This window comes from Podarcis liolepis (genome assembly GCF_965112155.1).
Source record: "Podarcis liolepis genome assembly, chromosome: 5".
Taxonomy (NCBI): Eukaryota; Metazoa; Chordata; class Lepidosauria; order Squamata; family Lacertidae; genus Podarcis; species Podarcis liolepis.
The window spans coordinates 23,917,184-23,942,874 of NC_139556.1; the positions used below are offsets into that span (position 1 = coordinate 23,917,184).

The 25,691-nt window shown below is 42.9% G+C and overlaps 2 protein-coding genes and 1 long non-coding RNA gene across 5 annotated transcripts in view; 2 read left to right on the forward strand and 1 right to left on the reverse strand.

Moving 5' to 3' along the window:
* The window catches only part of TSPAN14 (tetraspanin 14), a 48,624-nt gene extending 35,859 nt beyond the window's left edge, over positions 1–12,765 (forward strand). For both annotated transcript variants that reach the window (XM_083502854.1, XM_083502855.1), the window contains exons 5-9: positions 5,793–5,963; positions 7,072–7,197; positions 7,409–7,453; positions 9,562–9,681; positions 10,846–12,765. In XM_083502854.1, the coding sequence (XP_083358980.1) occupies positions 5,793–5,963; positions 7,072–7,197; positions 7,409–7,453; positions 9,562–9,681; positions 10,846–10,917 (534 nt within the window). In that variant the 3' untranslated portion in view covers positions 10,918–12,765. The remainder of the gene's footprint in view (positions 1–5,792; positions 5,964–7,071; positions 7,198–7,408; positions 7,454–9,561; positions 9,682–10,845) is intronic.
* Positions 12,766–15,937: 3,172 nt separating this feature from the next.
* Positions 15,938–25,691, reverse strand: part of LOC310706531 (rap1 GTPase-GDP dissociation stimulator 1-like) — a 35,825-nt gene continuing 26,071 nt past the window's right edge. For both annotated transcript variants that reach the window (XM_083502665.1, XM_083502666.1), the window contains 5 exons: positions 24,391–24,516; positions 19,239–19,378; positions 18,391–18,517; positions 17,567–17,695; positions 15,938–16,217 (listed from right to left, as the gene is read on the reverse strand). In XM_083502665.1, coding sequence (XP_083358791.1) covers positions 16,075–16,217; positions 17,567–17,695; positions 18,391–18,517; positions 19,239–19,378; positions 24,391–24,516 — 665 coding nt within the window. In that variant the 3' untranslated portion in view covers positions 15,938–16,074. The remainder of the gene's footprint in view (positions 16,218–17,566; positions 17,696–18,390; positions 18,518–19,238; positions 19,379–24,390; positions 24,517–25,691) is intronic.
* On the forward strand, positions 18,483–20,038 carry LOC310706630. Its single transcript, XR_014525961.1, has 2 exons — positions 18,483–18,759; positions 19,772–20,038. It is a non-coding gene; the product is annotated as an uncharacterized lncRNA (long non-coding RNA).

The following is a 25,691-nucleotide window of genomic DNA, read 5'->3' on the forward strand; positions in this document are numbered from 1 at the left end:
GCAGGGGGGACAAAGACTTTTGCCCCCCGCCAGCCTTCAGAAGAGGTCCAGGACCTCTTTTGAAGGCTGGCCGGGGGCAAAAGTCTTTGTCCCCCCTGCCTGCCTTCCCAGGGGCTTTTAAATCGCCCCGGACAGCGGAGAAGTCCTCCGCTGTCCCGGGGCGATTTTAAAATGCCGCCCGCCAACATTTTAAGATCGCCCGGACAGCGGAGAAGTCCTCCGCTGTCCCGGGTTTTTTTAAAATGCTGGGGGTGGGAAGAAAAGCCCTTGTACCCCCCCAGCCTTCAGAAGAGGTCCGGGGACAGACTGTCCCCGGACCTGGTCTGAAGGCGGTTTCCCTAGGAACGCATTAATTGATTTTCAATGCATTCCTATGGGAAACCGTGCATCGCAAGACGAAAAAACCGCAAGACGAAGAGACTTGCGGAACGAATTAATTTCGTCTTGCGAGGCACCACTGTATGTGTGTATATATATATATATATATATATGCTTTCGTAGATTTTCACGGGTACAGGAATGCAGGTTTTGGTGTCTTCGGGTGTCTTCCCGTGTAAGAGTTGGGGTGTCTAGGCGACGTTTCGACGAGGTCTCACTCGTCATCTTCAGGCTGGTGCTTTCGGCTTCTTGTTACTGGAACAGAGCAGGATCTCAGTGTTTGAGTTCCTATAAATACTGTTGAGGGGGTGTGGTGTATAGCCTCCAACGTTCTGGGCAGAGAGGAAGTTCCCAGGTTAGTGTGCCTTTTCTTCTTTTGTTCCTTAATTACTTGAGGGATATCTTGAGTGATTTCTTGAGTGATATTCTGAGTACCACTTAGGTGGGTCATTAAGTGTGGATTAGTTGCTAAAGCTTTCGTGTCTTGACCTCTTGAGCTTGTGAAGAGTTTTTCTGAGAAGATGGCTGTACTGCACTTAGTTGTGCTCTGGCTTGGCTTCGTGTATAGGGGCGAGCTGTGGTTTTGTGCCCTGTGCCAGCCAGATCTGTGTAGGGATTGCAGGGGGGTGCAGCATCCGGAGGTGCCACTATGGTTTGGCTACTGGATGGTGTCTGTAATTTATCTGTGGAGAGGGTCTGGGTTTGGGTCTGGTGTGGTTGATTGGTGATGGCGTTCTGTGTGCCTCTGGTTCTGGTGTCGGTTTTTGTGGGGAGGGCTAATTTCCAGATGTCTGGCAGGCAGGACGTGTCGTCACGCTTGTTCATGTTGTGAGGGTGTTTCTCTATCTCGATGGCTTCCATGATTATTCTCTTGTGGTGATGTTCCATGTTAAAGAGCAATTTGGAATCTGCAAAATTGATTTCGTGTCCTGTTTCTTTCATGTGTTGGAAAAGAGAGGAAGTTTTTTCTTCTTTTTTGACGGCATTCTTGTGTTCTGCGATACGTGCATTTATTCGTCTGTTTGTTTGTCCAATGTACGTGGCTGGGCAGACTTTGCAGGGTATTTCATAGACCCAAAACCACAAAACCACAGCTCGCCCCTATACACGAAGCCAAGCCAGAGCACAACTAAGTGCAGTACAGCCATCTTCTCAGAAAAACTCTTCACAAGCTCAAGAGGTCAAGACACGAAAGCTTTAGCAACTAATCCACACTTAATGACCCACCTAAGTGGTACTCAGAATATCACTCAAGAAATCACTCAAGATATCCCTCAAGTAATTAAGGAACAAAAGAAGAAAAGGCACACTAACCTGGGAACTTCCTCTCTGCCCAGAACGTTGGAGGCTATACACCACACCCCCTCAACAGTATTTATAGGAACTCAAACACTGAGATCCTGCTCTGTTCCAGTAACAAGAAGCCGAAAGCACCAGCCTGAAGATGACGAGTGAGACCTCGTCGAAACGTCGCCTAGACACCCCAACTCTTACACGGGAAGACACCCGAAGACACCAAAACCTGCATTCCTGTACCCGTGAAAATCTACGAAAGCAAATATCTCACCTCTACGGGGAGGAAACCTTCCAGCTGACAAGAACCTACGAGAAACTAGAAATCCGAAGAGCCACCATCTTATGTGATCTCTTGTTCCTACGCAACTGCCGAGACAACAACTTAATTCCCACATGCTTCCAACTTAAATTCCACTCTAAAACCCCAGCTACCGAAAGGATCCTGAACTATCCCTAATCAGAAACGAAATACATAAGAAAAGATACCTACTAAACCAAACCAACAAAGATCTGCTCACTCTTCACCTCAAACTCTGTAACAAAATCCACCCTGCACTCTGGGACAAATGCAAACAACTAGCCGTCTGGAGAGCTGAAACTGAGACCTCACATAAGACAGACAGACACACCAACAAACTCCACAAACTAGAGAAACGCCAGAAGCCCAGCCACCCTCCACAACAACCCATGAAACAAACAGTACATAACATATCAGACAGGATCCTCACCTCAACTGAAACCAAAGTACTCTCCAAAGGTTTCAACTTTGCAGTCGCCCCGAGACGCATCCCCACGGAAAACATCATATGCGGAGTCGAAGCTAGCCTAACCAAAATCAACCCAGATGAAGCCAATAAAATCAGACTTGAAGTCACCAACATCCTCTGCTCCAGCAAACCACCCAGAAGCAATTTACACAAAGAAGAACAGAAAGCACTCACCAACCTGAGGAAAGACAACAACATAATCATTCTCCCAGCAGACAAAGGTAATGCCACTGTTGTGATGAACACATCGGACTACCAAGCAAAACTATCAAATCTACTCCAAGACCCTACCTACCAACCTATAAAAACAGATCCCACCACCTATCTGGAAAAAACCACCAAATCCAAAATAAAAGCCTCTCCTATCAGTGAAGAAATCCAGCTAAGAATCATCCCCAGAGAAAAATCATCCAGATGCCCCAAACTCTACGGTCTCCCCAAGATACACAAAGAAGGAACACCACTCAGACCAATAGTCAGCTCCATAGGCTCACCTCTACAAAATCTCGCTAAATTTCTCGCTAAGCAACTTCAGCCCTATGCAGAATCCACCGCTTCACACGTTACTAACTCCTTCCAGTTCATAGAAACAATAAAGAAGCAAAACCTACATCCCGATGACCTACTTGTGAGCTTCGATGTTGTATCTCTCTTCACACAAGTGCCCATTAATGAAGCCTTGACAGCCATTCAAAACAAATACAATCCCCCCGAATACATCCTGGACCTGACCAACCACTGCCTAACCAACACGTACTTCATCCACAATGGACAAAGATACAAACAGATAGAAGGAGCACCTATGGGATCTCCCCTCTCACCGGTCATCGCAAATTTGTACATGGAACACTTTGAAACCAATGCTTTAGACAAGTCAGAACACAAACCCAAACTCTGGCTCAGATATGTTGACGACACCTTTGTAATTTGGCCACACGGGAAAGAAAAACTAGATAGCTTCCTCACACATCTCAACAGCCTACACCCCAAAATACAATTCACTATGGAAATAGAAGCCAACAACCAACTTCCCTTCCTTGACGTCCTAATCTACAAAAAACCTGATGGCTCCCTAGGACACACTATCTACCGGAAAAAAACACACACCAACCGCTACTTACATGCACAATCACACCACCACCCTGCACAAATAAACTCCGTAGCCAAGACTCTCATCTCCAGAACCAAACGCCTGGCTGACAAAGACCACTTGACAACTGAGTTACAGAATCTCTCAAATGTGTTAATCGCCAATGGATACCAGCAAAACAGGGTTACGAAGCTAATCCAAAAAGAAACACCCCCCAAAAACCAAGACACAGAAGAAAACAATGGCATGGCCCTCCTTCCTTATATCAAGGGCACTACAGATAAAATTAGCAAAATCCTCCATAAACACAATATCAAAACAGCCTTTTGCACCAACCAAAAAATAGCCAATATCCTCAGAAACCCCAAAGATAAAATCCAGTTGGAAAACCAAGGGGTCTATGAAATACCCTGCAAAGTCTGCCCAGCCACGTACATTGGACAAACAAACAGACGAATAAATGCACGTATCGCAGAACACAAGAATGCCGTCAAAAAAGAAGAAAAAATTTCCTCTCTTTTCCAACACATGAAAGAAACAGGACACGAAATCAATTTTGCAGATTCCAAATTGCTCTTTAACATGGAACATCACCACAAGAGAATAATCATGGAAGCCATCGAGATAGAGAAACACCCTCACAACATGAACAAGCGTGACGACACGTCCCGCCTGCCAGACATCTGGAAATTAGCCCTCCCCACAAAAACCGACACCAGAACCAGAGGCACACAGAACGCCATCACCAATCAACCACACCAGACCCAAACCCAGACCCTCTCCACAGATAAATTACAGACACCATCCAGTAGCCAAACCATAGTGGCACCTCCGGATGCTGCACCCCCCTGCAATCCCTACACAGATCTGGCTGGCACAGGGCACAAAACCACAGCTCGCCCCTATACACGAAGCCAAGCCAGAGCACAACTAAGTGCAGTACAGCCATCTTCTCAGAAAAACTCTTCACAAGCTCAAGAGGTCAAGACACGAAAGCTTTAGCAACTAATCCACACTTAATGACCCACCTAAGTGGTACTCAGAATATCACTCAAGAAATCACTCAAGATATCCCTCAAGTAATTAAGGAACAAAAGAAGAAAAGGCACACTAACCTGGGAACTTCCTCTCTGCCCAGAACGTTGGAGGCTATACACCACACCCCCTCAACAGTATTTATAGGAACTCAAACACTGAGATCCTGCTCTGTTCCAGTAACAAGAAGCCGAAAGCACCAGCCTGAAGATGACGAGTGAGACCTCGTCGAAACGTCGCCTAGACACCCCAACTCTTACACGGGAAGACACCCGAAGACACCAAAACCTGCATATATATATATATATATATATGTGTGTGTGTGTGTGTGTGTGTGTGTGTGTGCGTGTTTATATATATACACACACATACATATACATACACACTAAATCATATGTGTGTGATTATATAAATTTATATAATTTAGTTTATTATTATAATATCTATACCACTTTATATTTTTAAGGGGGGAAATCCCAAAGCAGTTTACAATACATTAAAACGTCAAATAAAACAACCCAGAGCAAAACATTATTGAAGAAAATCAAATATAAAGTAATACATTCAAAGCCACACAATAACCAGGAAACTAAAATATTACCTTAAAAGATTTCAAAATAAAAGAAGTTGTAGATAAACTGTCATTTTAAAACAGCATAATTAACAAAAGAATAAAATATTGCCATAAGCAATATGTCTGCTGCTGTTGCTGCCCCTGGCAGTTCATGGCAGATGATGACTGTGAAAGCTCAGGCTCAGTGACCTGGGTCTGCACTAAGAGACATCCAAGATGGTTTCTGGCCCCTTCAGCAGCCTTGGCTTTTGTAGCTGGAGTCAGTCAGAGCCCGACGCTCTCAGGCCGGGTGGGAAATGGCCTGAGAGGGTGAGGCCTGAGGTAGGGAGCAGGTCTTCCAGGACTCACAGCCAAGATGGTTAATTAAGACAACTTTACAAAATCTGAGCTATAGGATAGCTCAGATCTAAGGCCTTGCAAGCAGATTTTTCAGTACATTAGATTAAGGCTGTCTAAATGTTGAAACCAACCCCACCCCAAGTCCTGTGTATTAGAGAGGAAGATCAGTAGTGATCTTTTGGTCATGATCACCGATTGTCTTCTTGAGGGACTTCAAGGTCCCCTGGAACACTGTTGGAGAACTACTGGCTTGCTTCTGTTTTGAGCAGAATCTCATTCTTCCACCACCTCCACCCCCTTCTTTGTTTTGCAGTTCTGTGGCACGATTGTGCTCATATTTCTCCTGGAGTTGGCAGCAGCTGTCCTGGCTTTCTTGTTCCAAGACTGGGTGAGGGACCGGGTGGAGACGTTTTTCAAGAACAACATTAAGTCTTACCGAGATGACATTGACCTGCAGAACCTCATTGATTCGTTGCAGAAAATGGTAAGTTGCTTTGAGAAATCTGCTTGGCCTTCTGATTGGGAAAACAGTAGTGAGTTAGGGTCTTTAAAAAGTTCTTGAGAAAGAAAATGAACTGCTTGTTAACCTGAACCATGTACAGTGGTACCTCGGGTTACAGACGCTTCAGGTTACAGACTCCGCTAACCCAGAAATATTACCTCAGGTTATGAACTTTGCTTCAGGATGAGAACAGAAATCGTGCTCCGGTGTCGCGGCAGCAGCAGGAGGCCCCATTAGCTAAAGTGGTGCTTCAGGTTGAGAACAGCTTCAGGTTAAGAACAGACCTTCCAGAACGAATTAAGTTCTTAACCCGAGGTACCACTGTATTGGATTCCCTGAAAATTTTTACCATGAAGGGTGAATGGAAGTTGTGATCTTCTAAAACAGACTTCCTCAACCTCGGCCCTCCAGATGTTTTTGGCCTACAACCACGATTCTTAGCTAGCAGGACCAGTGGTCAGGGATGGTGGGAATTGTAGTCTCAAAACATCTGGAAGGCCGAGGTTGAGGAAGCCTGTTTTAGAAGATTTGCCCTAATGTGTTGAATATGCAGAAACCAGTTTACATGGAAAAGGGGTATTCAGATATTTGACCACTTCTTTCTGCAGTCTTGAATTCAGCAACACATATCTCACATGAACATACTGATTGTATGCTTTATCTCTTGACATAAGACCTCTCTGTCCAGCAGCTGTGCCATCCCAATCAAATAAACAGAAACATAAAATGTGCTCATAGTTTAGTGACAATGGGAATGCTACATAATTTCCCCCCAAACGCTTCTGTGTATGAGATAGTATGATAGTTGGGTTTGCCACTCTAGGGAGTGTCTGTACTAAATTTTTTAGAAAAACAAAAAACAGGACAGATCAATCTAGTTAAGTTTGCCAAAGTCCAATTTGTGATTTTGGTAGTTGCCATTCTTCATGATTATCAGTAAATTATTTTATAACAGGATGCCCTATTTCAACAAAATCATCTACGTCACCCATGTGATTCAATGCATGTAATCTCTTTGTTGATTTTTCTGATACAGGTACTAAATCCTTTGGTACATCCCTAGTCTAACAGAGTGATTTATCTATTGCAGAATAACTGTTGTGGGGCTCAGGAGCCGAACGACTGGAACCTTAACATATACTTCAACTGCAGTAGCACAAGCAAGAGCCGTGAGAGATGTGGCGTTCCTTTTTCCTGCTGCATCCAAGATCCTGCTGTGAGATATTTCCTGTCTTCTTAGTTCTGTATTAATACTGGTGCTCGGAAAAAGGAAGTGTTTCCTGAACTGAGCGCGTAAAATGTCGTCTAAAGTCTCGTATGCGCGCTGCTTTGCAAAGGACCCTTCATACTGATTTAAAATAAATGCATTGAAATCTTGCCATGGTTGATAAGCTATATTGACACCCCCATTTTTCCTCTCTCTTCAGCAAAAGGTTGTTAACACGCAGTGTGGCTATGACGTAAGAAATCTGGTGAGTATGTTTGTTTCATATATCACTGCCCTACCTCCCACCCCCAGTTTTGCTTTCCCACAAGGGATTAGGAGCTAGGGCCACTGTGAAAGGAAGCGTCAGGCAATTGAACTTGGTAAATTCTTGATGCAAGAAACTAGAATAGGAGGCAAGAAGGATCATGCCATATCAGTAGCCTTTCCAGAAGTATGTTGGAAACCATAGTTGGCCAAGGCTAGTGTCTTCCCAATACAGTTGTACCTTGGTCTCAAACGGAATCCGTTCCGGAAGTCCGTTCGACTTCCAAAAACCAAGGCACGGCTTTCGATTGGCTGCAGGAACTTCCTGGAAGCCGCGTCAGATGTTCGGCTTCCAAAAAATGTTCACAAACCAGAACACTCACTTCTGGGTTTGCGACGTTTGAATCGCAAGGCGCTCAAGAACCAAGGTACGACTGTACTTCTTTGTTATATGCCCTTGGCGTGTACTTGCAATCTGAAGGTGTTTCTGGTCTCCCAAGTCTCCATCCCAATGTGCTGTTACCAAACTGGAAATGACAATAAAATAACAGGACATGGGGTTTTTTTTGGTGCACTAATATGTTCAGTTCTCTCTTGCAATGTATGAGAGAGCAGGGGCTGCCTGCTTCTCCAAATTCCTTTCACTCCTATTAGGACTGGACAATAAATCAATATGTCATCCAAATCCAGTTTAAAGTCCATATCGTGATACTGGTTTTATAGTTTTTGACCTGGCAATATATTGTGAATCATGGTGTGTGTGTGCGTGCACGCGCTTTGTAGAAACTACAATGTGGGGAAAACTGAAGCCAGCTTATGCCTCTACAAAGCTCCATCCTTATTTCAGACATTGTGGTGTATCTGTATATCACAGTGTTTGAGAGCTATACAAAGTAGCCTTGGACAAATTACACCCTTAGCTGTAAGATATCAGGTCAAATCAGCCTGGTGAGTCAAGATTGGCCCACAGGCCAGAGGTTGCTCACCCCTAGAGATGAAGGTCTCTCTTCTTTCTCCAGCGAACAGCATGACCCTGTCAAAGGTTGAAGGGGGTCTGAAAGTGTAAGTGGATTTTTAGCGTAATTTACAACGGATACTACAAACACAGGGAATAATTTCCCAGTGGAAAATGTGATTATCCTGTAAAAAAAAAAGTGCAGAAGCGGAAACAACTATTGAAGTACTGGTGTCTGTTGGAAACTTTGTTATGGTTGAGTTTGAATAGCAAATTGGTTGACCAGACAATGCAATATGATATTCATTAGTATGAAATCCTTTTCCTAAAAAGTTGTGGGAGGGGGGATTCCTTTGATGTTTGTCTTCCCTGCAAATGATGATAAATGTTGTGTTGAAAAGAAACAATTACGATGATGCCACAGCTAAGTAAATTTCTGTAGGTAGTACAACTTTCCTCACAGACTTGAAGTGGGCTGCAACTTATGAATGCATAGTCAACTGTCATATGCACAAGGTCTTGTTTGGAGGCATTTATTTGTGGGTGTCTAGCAATTAATTTTCACATGTTACATTGGTCACGTTACATTAGACACAGGTCATATGTCAGAAAACATTTCTTCCACAGTTCCCAATAAACATTACCAAAATTTTGACGCATCCCCATGTTAGCTCTTTATGAATATCGTAGCAGGTGGATTATATTCACTGATACTTTTAGATAAACCAATTCTCCAAGTCACAGATAAATTCCTGAGTTTACATCGGTCATATCTTTTAAAACACAATCTAAAGAAAGCATTTTTAAACTACCTGTGCCATACTTCTTTATTCTTTCTGTAGCCACAAAGGTAAAGAGGTGGCTGAATAAGATTTTCATTGGTTATCTTTTACTGCTACAGTGAAGACAGCAAGAGAGCAAAAATAGCAGAATAGATTATGCAAAGTAAGAGATTTTGCCATTTGATATTGGTTGTAGAACCTAGCTTTTTTAGGTGCAGAATTTTAATTGGTTTTAGTTCAGTCCTGCCCATAGCAAGGAGATTCCAGTTTTGTTGTCCTTGCTTTTCTTAAAAATAGAGGGAGTAACAAAAAGAAAATGCACGTGAAATATTCTCTCTCTCTCTCCTGACTCCTCCTATTTTCTCTTTCTAGCCTGTATCCGCTTGGGGAGAACGAATTTACACCAGGGGCTGCATCCCTGCTCTGGAAGCTTGGTTGCCCCGGAATATTTACATCGTGGCAGGAATTTTTGTGGCAATTTCGTTACTGCAGGTGAGTTCCTGTTGGCCTGTTGAAGCAGCAAATATTATTTCTTACCCAGTGATTAGATCTGTCTACCATTACAGTGTTTGGGTGATGAAGAATTGTTAGAGACAAATATTTGCGCAAAAGATACCATTTGGTGATCCCATGAATCGAGTTGCTAGCTTCAGATTTCAAAAATAGCATCACTGGGAGTGGAACCTGAGTAGAATTTGGCAAGTCAGGGACCAGACCATAGCAGCACCTAGATTTTCATTGGCTTTCCAGATGCCTGATTGTTGCCTCCCTAACAGAAAATGTTTTACTGGTTGGACCAGTAAAATCCAGGCTGGTTAGTAGCCTGAGTGTGTTGCTCTGTTCCTCATCCCCACCTGCCCATCCCCTTAGATCAAGGAAATTGCCATATGGTTTGGTTTGAGTGTTGTTCTCTTCCCTGCCCCATATCCTTGTGCGGCTGTTAATGGTCTTCTAAAGGAAAATAGAGGAATGAACGTGTTGTGTTGACTGAGCAGTTATGCTCACTAATCTAAGTCTTGCAAAGCAATTGAAATACAGTGGTGCCTCGCAAGACGAAATTAATCCGTTCCGCGAGTCTCTTCGTCTAGCGGTTTTTTCGTCTTGCGAAGCAACCCTATTAGCGGATTAGCGCTATTAGCGGTTTAGCGGCTATTAAAGGCTTAGCGGCTATTAGCGGATTAGCAGCTTAGCGGCTCAGAAAAGGGGGGGGGAGCGGAAAAAAATTGGAACACTGGCAAGACGTTTTCATCTTGCGAAGCAAGCCCATAGGGAAAATCGTCTTGCGAAGCAGCTCAAAAACGGAAAACCCTTTCGTCTAGTGGGTTTTCTGTCTTGCGAGGCATTCGTCTTGTGGGGCACCACTGTAGTTTTCCAACTTGAAATGTGGGCAGTGGTTTTCAATGGAAGAAAGCAGCACAAACCTCATTGGTTCCAAACCAGTTAAAGGCCTAATCTATTTTTCCAGGGCTAAATAGTTCTGCAATATCCCAGCACTGTTGACGAGGACTTCAGTTATTTCCAGGCTAGTTTGAAACAGGCTAGCAAAAGAGCCAGAATTTGCACTGTTTTGTTATTTTCATAAAGAGCACCAGACTGCTAAAACATTTTCTTTCTTATAAATAGTGCTTGTTTTGTCTGTCTTTTCTTCTTTGTTAGATATTTGGGATTTTCCTGGCCAGGACACTGATTTGTGACATTGAAGCTGTGAAGGCAGGCTACCATTTCTGAAGACAAGACAAGAGATCATGTGTAAAGACAAATCAGTTCTCTCCCCACCCCCTGCTATTGCTGTGAGCACAAGGAGAAAAGGAACAAAACCGGAGATCTAGAGAAGTCTTGATACAACTAGAGCGTAAAGCCATAATATATCACTTAAACAACAACAACAAAAAACATAGTTGGATGCTACCCTACTTCAGGCTAGAGCTGAAGAACCTTCTCCTCTTCTCACCTGGCTAATGAATAGTTTTACAATGCTGATCTCTCGGAAAGAAGATTTATCTTCATCCTTCTGTACACAGATGTGAAATTGCGGCAGGCACCAGTGGACCGTTCTAGATGCTCCTACCCGAAAGTTGCTACTGTCTAAGGACTGTTGCCTTAGTTTTCCTTTTACAGTAGTTCCTTAGAGGTTAGAATTGTTACATTCCAAAAGTTGGTCAGTGCCTAGAATAACGCCCCACGATGCCAAATGATCACATTTTTGGGCGGGGTTGGGGAAGATACATGAAATGCCTTTAAATATGGAAAACTTGTTCAGGGAATGTTGTGCCTGTTGAGAGATTGAAGCATGCACTGTGTGAGCGTTTTAAATGAGAGCCATGTTTGTACAGTGTTGCCTGGGGGGTTTTAAAAAAGGGGGGGGATGTCGTGTGCCGGGATCAACTGTACAGAAGGGAGGGATTTCCTCTTATTCAGGCCAGATCTTATGTGTCGATTTTTGATGCTAGAGATCTGAAGAGAACACTGGAGATACTTCAAAAGGACTTGCCTTACCTTCCAGGATTTGTAAAGTAAAAGTCAACTGTACGTTCAACAGCATCGGACCACAGGCCTCCTTTGGAAAGGTCAAGGCTGATTTCTCGCGCCACGTCTCCTTCTTAATATGGCGTTATTTATAGACATTTGAGCAAGGAAATGTGTCCGCGTACAGTTTTGCTAACGTTACTTCATATAGTAGTAGTTCGTAAAGCCATTTATCCGTTGGACTGAAGTTTCTCGTTTTGCTAGATACCTGGAGCCATACCTCTTTGGACCACATTTCTATCTTTTTTTGTGGCAGTGAAAAATGCATATGCTAACGTCTCCTAGGTATGTGTAAATAATTGGATGTATTGGATGTTCAGGGGTATTTGAATCATGCAAAGCTGTTTAAAAGTGTGCACTGGTCATTTCCACTTCATGTACGGCAAATAGATGCTCTTAAGCTTGTCAGGCTGCGGCCCGTATCACAGCAAGGTCCCACGACCAGCCTGCACACAGCTTGTGAGTCACCAAGCTGAAAAGAGCCCATCAGCCAGATAGGGATGCTGAACTGATAACACAGGGCTTTGATTTAAACAGGTGAGTTGCTAGAGAAGCTGCTGTAAGTTGCTTTATACAGCTGATGGGCTGCATTCTGCTTGGTGGAGCATAAGCCTACTCTAGAGCCTGCCATAAAGAGGTGGTTTGTCACCGAGAATGAAAAAGTGTTAATTTCTCTTTTCAGGATTTTGGCCTCATGGGCTTTCTTTTATGCAAGCTGTTTTAATATGACCCTCGTTGAAATGGATGGCATGTGCCTTTAGAGTTTTCAACCATCCTTCACAGCCATTCCACATAAATGCCTGTGTAGAACACAGTTCCGAACAGTGAAGTCAGCGATGTGTTTTTTGGGCACGCCCTAGAAAACTCTTGTTTGGATTCTTCCTGAACTTTGGTTGAACTGCTTCTGAGGTTGCCTGATGATTTTTCTTCAGGGACTGCAGACTTGTCTACACTGCCTAACACACTTTTATAAAGTCTGTATTTGTGTAATTTTTGTAAGATTCTCTTTTTTTACTGCATGTAGAATAAGCAGCAGCAACAAAAAGCAAACTCTGTGTGTGATTCCTTCATTTAAAGTGGAACATTCCTCTGGCATAAACATCAGGCAGCACCCGGTTTGTGCAGGGGTTGCATTCTGGATCATCTTGCACGATGGCGGAGCCTGCCCTACCCCCCTTTGCACCCCATTATACCTGCTATTCCTGCTACTTCTGGGTTTACAGCGATGCTCATGTGCATGATCGCACACAAAGTGGTCGTGGCCTGTATTTGTTTTTTTAAAAAAGACCTGAATTTTAAACAACCATTATCTTGAAAATATATGAGCCCATTTTCATGGACTAACCAAGCTAATGTGCAGAGATCTAAAACTGCCCTTAGTACAGTGGTACTTGGTTCTCAAACTTAATCCGGTCTGCCGGTCTGTTCCAAAACCAAAGCATTCCAAAACTAAGGTACTCTTTCCCATAGAAAGTAATGCAAAACGGATTAATCTGTTCCAGACTTTTTAAAACAACCCCTGAAACAGCACTTTAACATGAATTTTACTATCTGTCGAGACCATTGATCCATAAAATGAAAGCAATAATCAATGTACTGTACTATAAAGTAAACAAGACAGTATTGTAGATGATAAAAATTAAAATTACTTTTTTTCTTAGCTGCACTGATAATATTCACTGTTGGGGGCTTTTATCCATTTCCGCAGCCACACAATCAATCAATCAATCAATCAATCAATCAATCAATGAGTAGCTGAGATGGGTTCCACAAAAGATGGGTTCACAAAAACAAATTAACCGAAAAAGCCTCAAAAACAAAAATGCAAAATAAATAGCAAAAACAAAAGCACTAAACTTAATCCGTCCCAGAAGCCTGTTTGATTTCCAAAATTTTTGAAAATCAAGGCACAGCTTCTGATTGGTGCAGGTGCCCTGGAAACAATAGCCAACAGCCGCATTAGGCGTTCAGCTTCCAAAAATCATTTGAAAACCGGAACACACTTCTGGGTTTTCGGCGTTTGGGAACCGAGGCGTTTGAGAACCAAGGTACCACTGTAATTTGCTAACACGGAGAAAAGCTGTTTTTACAAGATGATGGGATGCGAAACCATCTTACAAGTTGTGCTTCCTGGATATTTTTGGTTCTCTGAAAGAGAGATGGTGACTGAAGGTGTTTCTACTTTTGTGATCCAGCAGTAGGACCTCCTCAGGCATGTGTAAAGGCTTTTCTGTGATAGCTCAGATAATAAACCCTTTCCAGAGAGTGCTGATGAGCCTCCCTGCTTTATGTTTACTATACTCTCCTCCTGTAGCTGGGAAAAATGACTACGTGCTGATTTTGTTTTTAGGAAACAGTGGGATCCCTGCTTTCTGATTTATGTTCTTATGCTGGACTCTTTTTCAGTTTGCCCCAGGTAATAAACTCATACTGGTGAACTCTGCATAACTTAAACCCCTACAGCAATCCATTTGGTGGCATGAAGTTTGAACAAAGGATGCAGGAGACTTGCAAATGATAATGCTTATAAGTCATATAGAGGAAAACCTCCTTGTCTCCAGCTAGCAAAGAAGAAGCTATAATAGCCTGTGAGAGTTAAAGAGCCAGCAGGCAAATTCCTTGACTGATGAATATCAAGTAGCACTGTGGATTTAGCAGCCAAAAAGACCTCCCCCTGGCACGTTTTTTGCTTGCTGGAAGACACAATCCCTAGGAAGCTTTTCCTGAACAAATTGCATTGTGCTGAATGAGAGTTGTGCAGGAAAGATTTTTAATGGGTTGTGCATGTGCACACAAATGGCCTGTTTTCTCTCTTTTCAAGCTTGTCATCTCAAAGGTGCAACAGTAGCGATTATACAAATTTCTGATTAGGAGAACCCCCCCCTCCAGTTTAGAGGCAAACCTCAAACAAAAAGAATGTTTTTAAAAGTATCCTGCAGCTACATCTGCTCAGAGAAGCCAAGTATAGGAGTACCTTGGTTCTCAAATTTAATTCATTTGACTCCCGAAACGGTTCGAAAACCAAGGCGCATGGCTTCTGATTGGCTGCAGGGGCTTCCTGCACTCAATCGGAAGCCACGGTGGACGTTCGGCTTCTGAAAAACGTTTGCAAACCTGAACACTCACTTCCGGCATTCGGGAGCTAAGCCATTCGACTGCCAAGGTACCACTGTACTCTTCCAGAGTCATTTGTCTGCACGTACCCCATGGTGGGAAGACGATGGGGTGGCCATGTGCCCTACTATACGAAGGACCCTTCTCTAGCTGAAGTCTAGTTTAAAGTTGAAGAATCACGAGATGGGAGATCGGGGCATTGATGTTGCCCATCAGCGTCATGTAGAATAAGCAGCAGCAACAAAACGCCAACACTGTGTGCGTGTGACTCATTCATTTAAAGCGGAATAGTCCTCTGGCAGAAACATCTGGCAACCCCCAATGTGTCCAGGGGTTGCGTTCTGGGTCATCTTGCGCGGCAGCAGAGTGCATATACGCCTGCCTGCCCTTTCCCCTTTGAACCCTGTTATTTCCTGCCACTTCTGGGTTTACAGCGATGCTCACGTGCATGATTGCGCACAAAGTGGCTCTTCCTAGGTCTGAGCAAACATAGTTCTGCCCCTGCCCATAAGGCTATTAGATTTGACAAAGTTAGCAACCCTAGACCGCTTACAGGAAGGAAAACAGAATCTGATCAAATGCTGTAGGGAGATGATAGGGCTGATACAATATGATAGCTAGCTGTTTGTTGTCATCATATTTTTCGGCTTTATTTTACTGATGAAGGCAAGGTTTGCATGTTTGCTTCCTTGAGTAAACACGCACAAAACCAGAATGGCCTATATGTTACAACCTAGCATGTCTGGGGAAAGTAGGCAGGAACCGAACTTCCAAATGCTCAAAGATGCAATTCCGCCATTAATATATTCTGAAGTTCTATAGTGTTTGCCAGGGCCCTGTACATGTGCTTCCCCCATGATGGATGGATATTGTATTTGCACATGATGAGAGGGCGATCTGTGATAACCAGTCCACAGTTAAACAAGTGAGTTTAATGGAGTCATTTCTGCTGGAATGCAAGGGAGAATAGGATTTAATTAGGATTTAGTGTTTTGGGGTGATGATGTTGTGGACTTGGAAAGAGGCTTGTGTGAATATCATTTGCCTTAACATCCTATTCAAAAAAACCCATCACCCAAGGCCCTTCAATATATATTTTTTTAAAAACAACAACACACCAGCTCTAGCAATATTTTGCTTGGATGCTTGGACACAACAGATCAAACCTGATGTACTGCTTGTTAGCCAAGGCAGTACTAAACCGCAGTAGCACGTTTTGTGCGCTAAGTAGATATCCTTCCACATTTATGGTTCAAAGAGGCGGTGCTCCTCATTCAGTATCTGAACAGCCATTAGCGCCTGTTTGGCTACATTACCATTGATGTGGCCACAGAGCTTCTCAAGGGTTTCTTTCATCTTGCCCTCTTCAGCCTCTTTCCGAAGGTCACCTGAAGGAGATCAAACATTTTAGCGCAATAGCTTGCAAAAGTAAAGGCTGAGCCAGCAAGCAGTGTAGTATATAATAGCTTCACCTTGCAATTTGGCTTCCTTGATTATGAAACAACAGCGAATCTAATGCACTGGATGCAATCCTGACAGTGGCTCAGCCCTCCCCCCTCCCCGTGTTTCTTTGTGTGGGGTGAGGCAATATTTAAAGTAATATTCTGAGAGAATGCAGGTAACTGCTTCTAGTGGGGAACAGCAATTTTTTGCCAGTTCTTTGTTTTTCCTTTATTTTGGGAGGGAGTTTAAGGCATACCTACATTATTTCATGGCTAGTGTAAAGCATTCCCCCAACTAAGACTTTGTCTCAGTTGTCTGTTATTTTTAAACGGAGGTGAGGGGAATTACTCTGTCTTTCCAACATAGTCCTACTTTAGCTTCCCCCTTCCTTTCTTCATTTCAGATCACACACAGTTTCCATTTTTGCTTGCTAATATCAATGTTACTCCAACGTCCTTTCCCCACTTGTAAATATATTTTTATCTTATATTCTGGAAAGGGTTGCCGAATCATAAACAAACCCTGGGCTTCTCTCTCCCCAACTGACTCTCACGCCGAAGAAAATCTTATCTCAATTCAAAACTGATCCGTGTAGTTGGTATATTCTGAAGTATGTTGTTGCAACCCTTTCCCACCAAAGCCAATTAAAGATGCAATTAAACGGAGAACCTCTGCTTCGTAATGGTGACGTAGGAGGGTTTTTGGCAGGGGAAGTGCTGTTGCACTCACGCCTCTCTGCCTCCCACATGCGATGCTGGAGCAAGAGCCAGGTACCAAGACGAACTGCGAGTGAAGCCCATTGCCCCTGTCCCTGGGGGGAATTTGCAAGGATGATTTACCCTCTGTCATCTTTGTTTGCCAATGATTCCCCGCTGTCATGGGGGCTGCGTCCATTAAGGCAGGTGTGACCGGAAGCCATATTTAGCTGAATCGTTACACATTTTATGATCTTAATTTACTTTGTGTGGATTTTGAGCATATTGAAAACCAACTTGGGGCAGAGAGATGATTTACCCTCTGTCATCTTTGTTTGCCAATGATTCCCCGCTGTCATGGGGGCTGCGTCCATTAAGGCAGGTGTGACCGGAAGCCATATTTAGCTGAATCGTTACACATTTTATGATCTTAATTTACTTTGTGTGGATTTTGAGCATATTGAAAACCAACTTGGGGCAGAGAGATGATTGTTACCCCACACATCCATGCTGTGCTGTGGCTGCAAATTTCCCAGTAAAAAATGCTCTCGCTTCATGCAGTGACAAATTCTGATTCATACTTATTGGGCTGAAATTACCTGAATTCAGGAGGCTACACAACAGACCTATTGAATTATATTTCACCTCTGGGCCTGTGCTTTCATCTTGGAGAAGTTTATGTATGTTCTGAACAAGCTTGGCCTCTTTAAATGTGTCTTTGATGATTTCTGCAAAGGAGATAAATGTTTAAGTTAATAATTGAAATTATTTCCTCCCTCAAACAATTTCTACAAATAAAGATCCCTAGCTGCCTGTAGACATGATTCCCTCACCCCCCCCCCAAAAAAAACCCTAATATACAAATAGGCTAGTCTTGAATTTCCTGTATTTGTTAAAACAGACTGCTCCTTTTCAAAGTTTTCACATCAGAAACATCCATAGATGTTTATGACTAATGCTTGTTGGAGCTTTGTTCTTCGAGCCCTGGGAAATCAAGAATCACTTGAGCTCCACAGGGACCAGCCCCCTGTTCTATAGGATTCATTTCTGTGTTTCTCTGTCGTCATATAAATTTCCTCTTCCTCCCATTACACCTTGACAATGAAGCGAAGCATGTCCTGTAAACAGCTCAGGCCACAGTAAGTAGCTCACCTCACTAACTTGAATGTTGCTCAGCCTTTCTCTGCTCTTTGGCCTTGCTTGCCAGATCAGCTTCCTAGTATCCTCTGCTTGCTCGGATTTGCACCCAGAAATTCTGGGCGGCATCAGCTCCTCCAAGAAGTGTCAAAAGGAAGTGGATAAAGTATCCAACAGCTTTATCTATTAAAGCCTGGGTAAGTGAACCAGGCTCTTTTGAATGGCCCATTTTTTTGAATGAATGCCCACTTAAAGAACAACATCTAGGAAATAAATGCTTGAATACCTAAATTGACCGCAGAAGCTATCGCCAAGGCAATCAGTGCTTCATTCTGCATTATGGCATGTTCACTGGTTGCCATAGAAACCAGGTGCTTCATTGCCTGGGCCTCTTGAATGGCTTTGACAACTTCCTGCTTACAAAACAACAAGAGATTGCTGAAGTCTGTGGTGATCCAGGATTTTGTTTTGGGGGAGGGGGGGTAATTAGGAACAGAAGTGGTTATGGATAACACTTGAATAATAGACTCCATGGCAGCTCGCAAATTGATGAGAATTTTGTCTTTGTACATGAAAGAAGCTCAGTTGCCCCTCCCCACCAAATGCTTGGAGATGAAAGTCTCTTCTGAAGTAGCTATATTCAACTGAACATCATGTAAGTTCATTTGCCGCGACTGGAGAGCACTGTTCTGATTTCTTCTTAATAATTGCTGTGATTCTTGTGTACAATATATAAATCTATTTCATTGCCTGAGAACAGCGGGCGTGAAAATAGCATTGGCCAGTGGTTCCCAATTAGCTAATTACTGAGGACCGCCTATTTTTCAAAAGCCAAGCTATGTACCCCCTACTTTTGAAAATTTTGATAACTCTATGGTAGTTAACTCTGCAAAGCAATTTTTTGAATTTGTCCTCTTATAAAATGGGGGGGGGGGGGAGTGTCAAAAGCAGTTAGTCCAGATGAGTTTCTGGGGGCACTGCCAGTTGTTGAGAATATGTTGTGCGAACATGCTCCCAGAACCTGTTTCATCAAAAGCAGCATAGAAGCTGTGCTGCAACTCTCACTTTCAAAGTGGAATACAAAACACAAATTGTTGAGACTTGAAAATGGATCAAACCCAACGCCTTTCGTACCTGAGAACAACTGTGACGCAAAAGTGATGCAAGCAGTCGGTTTGCTTCTCCACAGACTCCAGCGTGGTCGTTTGAATCGCACCATTGCACCAGTCTGTTGAGCAGCACTGGATCCTGGCCCAGTTCCTCTGCTGCAGCAGCTGAAAGACAAAGATTGGAGCAATATTGTGCGAAGTCTACAGTGAAGCAGCCAGCAACTCTCCCCTCTGTCCCTTTTACTTTAATTGTCAACTGCAGGTGGAGTACGCCTGGGTGAATAAAGCCTTTATTTGTTTCTGAGTTATACATATTTACCACTTGGTGCCAGCATCATCAAATGTGATGGTTTTGAGTTTGTGGGTGGGCCGTCACAGTTCAAGCACAACAGGCAGAACTTGCATATAATCTCAAATAAAACATTTTTTAATGGGGGGAAATGTGCATTCAGGAAAGGAAGATGTGGCAGGATTTTTTGTTAGGACCCTAACAAGCCAATCATAGTTATACAACAGAGGTTAATTTGATCACTTGAATTGTCTCTTGTCTTTCTCAAGGTATTGTGTTGGAGAGGTGCTGGAGTTTGACAAAGATCCATCTCCGGACTGTGATATTCACAAATGAAAATAAATTGTTTGACATTGCAGTCATTAAGGGATAAACGTACACACGTGACCCAAACCCTGAAGACTCAGCTGAATGCAGGAACAATAATACTCTATTGGATAAAGTATTCTGTGTGAGACAAAATGCAACTTCTGTCTGTGGAATTGTATCTGACAGCCCATTCACACCCCCTAACCTAATAAATCTGCATGCGTAAATTGGCACTAGTTTTAGGAAATATACGGTAACAATTGTCTCAAAAGAAATTTCATGTGCACATGTAATGGGTGGCTCAGTTGGGGAGAGGTGCGAATATGAGAACTGCTGTTGGTAAACAACCCCTTTTCTGTGTTGGTGCTGCTGAAAAACGATTAACACCGAGGGTTCAGATATCTATAATTAAAAATGGGAACCTGCCGTTCTAAATTCTGCAGGCATCAACACACCCGGTGATTGTCACGGTAATGAATTTACACTAGATAATGCAATCAACTAATTTAGCAGGGACTGGTTAGAAGACACATGTTCACGGTAGTGCATTGTGCTGAGTTAATTAAGGTCAATGTTGGCTCATGGGTAAATAGAACAGACGGCAATTAAGGTGGGAGGCTTCTGAGCTCTCTGCCATGGAAGGGTACATCTTAGCAGGAAGTTGGGGTTTTCTTGTATTTGCTAGGTACAGTAACATATGAGCTTGAGGGTCTGTGTGCCAAAATTCTCTCATCCCAGGAGCCAGCAAGTGTTAAAAGCTAATCAAGCCGCCTAATTCTAATAGCCAAGATAACTTCCTGGTGAGGTGATGGGGGATTAAGGGGCTCAGTGAAGACAGCAAATGGGTGGGGGTCCTCCCTCAACAGAAAGCTAGAGAGCAAAGTTTGGCAGTGATGTGACCTGAAAGTAAAGCAGCAAGCCGGAGAGTCAGAGCAATGTTTGAATTCAGTTTGAATCCAAAGAAGAAACAAGACCCTTTTGGGGTGTTAATGCTGGGAACCCCTCCTTCATAGGCTCAGGTTGTGTTGCAATGGGACAGTACAGTCAGCAGAGCATGAGACTCTTAATCTCTCTTTTTTAAAAATGATATTTATTACTTTTTCAACATTTTCAACACAACACTACAAACAAAAAAGAAAAGAGAAAAAACAATACAAATACAATACAAAAACACTACATGGACTAACAAAACAAAGCAAAAACAAACAAAAACAATTTAAAAACACCTCAAACATTTTCAATATCTTATATTTCATTCACTTATTTCCAGCGATCTCCTCACACCTCCCTTTTTGTATTCCACTTCTATTAATTGTTTCAGCAATTCCTTTCCATCTTACTCTGTTTTCTATCCTATAATTATCTTAACACATTCTTGCCTTATTTTTCCTTTAATTTTCTATTAATCTATTTATACTTAATTCCTTATGACATTTCTACTAAAGCCATATAACTTCATTCCAACATTTTCCTAACATTCCTTAATTTTACAATATTTCTATAAATAGTCTTTAAACTTTTTCCAATCTTCTTCCACCGACTCTTCTCCCTGGTCTCAGATCTTGCCAGTCATTTCCGCCAATTCCATATAGTCCATCAACTTCGTCTGCCATTGTCCAACACTTCAGTGCTTTCAAGAAGCAGCCATTCTTTCAACCAGCAAAAAGCAGATGATTCACAACGAAATTTAAAGGTCTGGCAGGGCAGGTCCACCTCCTTCTTTGGCATCCATCAATATCTTAAGTTTTACTCGAGGCTTCCTGCCCTGCCAAACAACTGTAGAAACATCCCTCTGCCACCTCCTGAAACAAACCATCCCATCCAAAGCTTGCAATGTTTGAAACAAAAGCAACATCCCCAGCAACACAGCAGCCCTCATCCCCACCACAGTAACTCGGCCCAACAGTAACAACTTCTGATTTGTCCATATTTCCAAATCCCCCTTCTCTTCAATCCAACATCCTTCACAGTTATCCTTCAACAGATTCACATTTTTGGCGGTCATACTAACCCCCAAATACCTCTCTTTCTCAACTGATGTTAGTCCTGTTGCCTCCTGAAACTCTGTCAAGCTTTCCTTTTCCAGTTCAGATAGGGCTCTGGTCCTCAAATTCATCTGTTCTTCTTTAAGTTCAATCATAACAAATGTCAGCTTATGTTCATCAGGTTGTCTTTGTATGGATGGGACTCTCCTCTCCAGTTGTATTGCTTTAGATTCAGCAGGAAGGGTTTTTTCCCTGACTTCATCTGCAGTTTGCCGTATCAGAGTAGATTCCTGTGTCAGTTTCTGGGTGGTTTCTGAATTGGTATTCACCCTTTGTCCCAAGTTATTTAAACTTTCTACGATTATGTCAATTTCAATATTTGCAGCATCCATTTTCACATTTATCACGTCTGTTTTCTTGTGAAGTTGTTCCAGCGAATCGTTTATTTTCAATAATGCAGCCACTAAGGCCTCTTCTGTCGACATCCCGTCTGTTTTTTCCTTTCCATTTGCCATAACACTTAAGAGATTCAAGGTCAGTTCCAAAGACTCACACTTTTTTATCTTGCAGCTGGAAATTCCCCTAGCCCAGCTCCTGCAAAGTAATCAATTTCAAAAGCTGCCACTAGGGGAAAACAATTTCTATTTGTATCGGCCAGTATGTCCCCTTTTAAACACAGTTTCAATAATCCAAAGTTAGTTTCAATTTTCAGTTACTTTCCTCCTTTTTTTGAAAACAACCGGAGACAGTAGAAACAATGTATTCTCTTGTTTAGCTACCTGTCAATGAACATTCTAAATGCTGTCAATGGACGTTCCAAAAAACATCAATCCTGCTAGCAGCCCGTTTCCAGGGTCAGAGCGGCGGTATTTTAACTCTCTTAACTCTCTCCTACAGGCATATTCAGTCCACCACTTCCCCCCCTCTTCTCCTGTCTCCAAAAAGGGGGGGGGGTTAGTTCTTTACCGATGGAAATTTAGTCTTTTACAAAAGGCTTTCCAAGACTTTAGCTTGCAGCCTCCTTGCTTCAGTTTATCTACAAAAGGGGGAGGCGGACATCCTGTATTGAACCTCCCCGTTTCGATGCCAGATTAAACGTTTAAAAATCCAATTCTTCCCAATTCAGCTCTACTTACGGGTAATTACTTTAGAGTCAAATTGTCCACAGGAAAAAGTCAGTGCTCTCCGACAACAGCTATGCGGCTTCGCTCCGTGGAAGAAGCAGACGATTCGAAGCACCGCGCCACTCACCCCACATTGCTCCGGATCCCCGAAACTGGGTTTCCCCGTGAGTAGGGGAGGTGCAAAAGGTGCCCACCGAATCCCACATTCACAGGCTTCTCCCGCCTGTGATTTTTACGGGTCTCCGCCTTCGCCGTGGCGGTACAGACCCAAATTCCTACGGGACAAATTCCTCCCGATCAGAGGAATTCCGCCATTGCCAGAGGCACCAACCCGGATGTCCGAGACTCTTAATCTCAGAGTTGTGCGTTCGAGCCCCATGTTGGGCAAAAGATTTCTGCATTGGTTTGTCTATCCTTTCCGTTTCCAGAATAGCACTTTCCTTTCAGGAATCCCATTGGTTCTGCCTGACCTGAGCACACCAATACTTCTGGGTGAGGGTGAACCTCTGCCTGGTCAAGAGCCAAATACTTCCACTGTTGGTTGTTCCAGATGTCTTCAAAGCACTTCCCTAACCCAGCATTCTTGCTTGTCCTTGGCCACAGTTTTGATGGAGGTTGAAGGCAGCTCTTCATGGGAGTTAACCAACAGCTGTGAGTGGGCTATTTGTGGGATCCGGGGAGAACATAGGCTCTTGGGTTCTCCTGTGTGAGGTGTAGGATGGCATCTGATTAAGGGAAATGGCCTGCTCATAATGGAACACACAGACACAATGTAGTGTCAGAATCTGCATTACGACTGAGCTGATAAAGCTCATCTTCCGGAATCGCCCTCCGACGTGATTAACAACCTGAGCCTTTGATGAGGCTCCAGGCACATTCCCATTCAGCAGAGAATCAAAGCACACAGGGAAGTGATGAGATTTATGGCTACATCACTATGAGTTTTATTACTAAGCTACGCAGACAGAAAACACATCCTCTCTCTGTGAAAGGCAGAGAGCAACTGAAACAAACAAAGGAACAGGAAACCAATAACGTCACGTCCGTCTCTCATCTCCCGTGAGACTTCCAACAGTATGGAATGTGTGGAATGCAAAACAGAGTCTTGTGACTCCAAAGCACTGCACAGTGGCAAACAGAAACTAACATGTAGATGTGAGCCTTTATGGAGCCACCCCCTTGCAGCCTACTTCCAAACACTTGTCCTTGGAATGTAGCCCTCAAACTGCACTCTCCTTTCCATTGAATTGGTTGTGTATCATACAGCTTAGCACCTTGACAGATATCACATCCATTGACTATTTTTAAATCTGCATTCAAAAAGGCCCTTCTGTCATTGGTCTGATGCTCTGAACTCGATCTAACCACACCAATAAGAACACTTTCCTGATTATCGCATAACAATGGTTCCCATGTTTGCTATGCAGTCCTAAAGAGGGAGTAGCTTGAAAGCCCTTGATATTCTCCTACCTTGACCGTCCATCAACATTCGTAGTGTCCCAAGAAGCTTAAATTGAACAGGAGGCATCTCCGACCTCAAAAGCATCTGGATACGTTGGCCAACCCCTTCATCCAACATCTGAACTTTGTTAGCCACTGGGAAATGGGTCAAAATGATCAGAATTACAATTGGTGATCTGGGTCTCAATATCTGAATGACAAGTTGCCGCTAAGCTACTAAAGGCCACAGAATGTATAGTCAGTGCATGACAAAAATCAAGGTGTACAGCAGCTCTTTGAACAAAACGTTTTGGATTGCCTGCTAAAACATCCTATTTAGATCTAGATTTCGTTAACACCAATATTTCAAAATATTTGTATCAACAAGGTAGTATGGACTTCATTTAGAAAACATGTGACTTCAAAAACAGAAAACATTCTAAACAGTTGTTCAGCAACCCATTGTGTTTCATTTGATCCGCACACTGACTTTTTATTATCCCAAATTAAAGGGGAATAGGAATTCAGTATTCTAATACCAAATGAACAAATCCAGCATGAATCCAGCATTTTGGAGGAGCTGCAGTGACAGCTCTGCTATTATGGACAAGTCCAGAGACCTCCCTAATCAAGAGGGGGCAAGGACAGAAAAATACAATTAATTATAATTAAACTGATTAATTCTCTGAATAAAGCTCCAAATGACAGACCTGTGGCATGTGCCACAAATTACAGCTTCAAGTGGGCCCAATTCAGATCAAGACCATGAAACAGAAGGAGGGGAGGTTGACTGTTTTTCCAATGTCATTTTCCTGATGAAAACCCCCCACCCAGCAGCTATTTGCCTCTTTTGGAAAATCAGATATATCTGCTGATACATATTTCCATTTTAGGAGGAAACTTGTTTTTGGTTTTGGATAGATTAAGTGACTTTGAATTAAAAACAACCCCCCACAACAAATGCTCTCCATGCAACCTGAAGCAAAAAGCAAACAAACCCAATATTTTAAACCTTTGCATTCATTATTTTGGTTTGCATGTGTTTCCCAACACTTGTGCAAGAGTGCCATGTGCACGTTGATATGTTTAGGGAAGGGTGCAAAAAGTCGCCAGCTGCCACTGCAGATATAGAGACAATGATGTCTGGTCAAAAGTTTAACTACTCTTAACGATACAGAACCTATAGGTGGTTTGACAACTTGTACCTAAAGACTACTGAGAAAGATAGATTGAGAAATATCTCAGTGGTCATAATCTTTCCTTCAAGATCAAAATACACTGCACCTGGTAGGATATTTACATATCCCTCCATTTCTGAACATGTTTTTCTG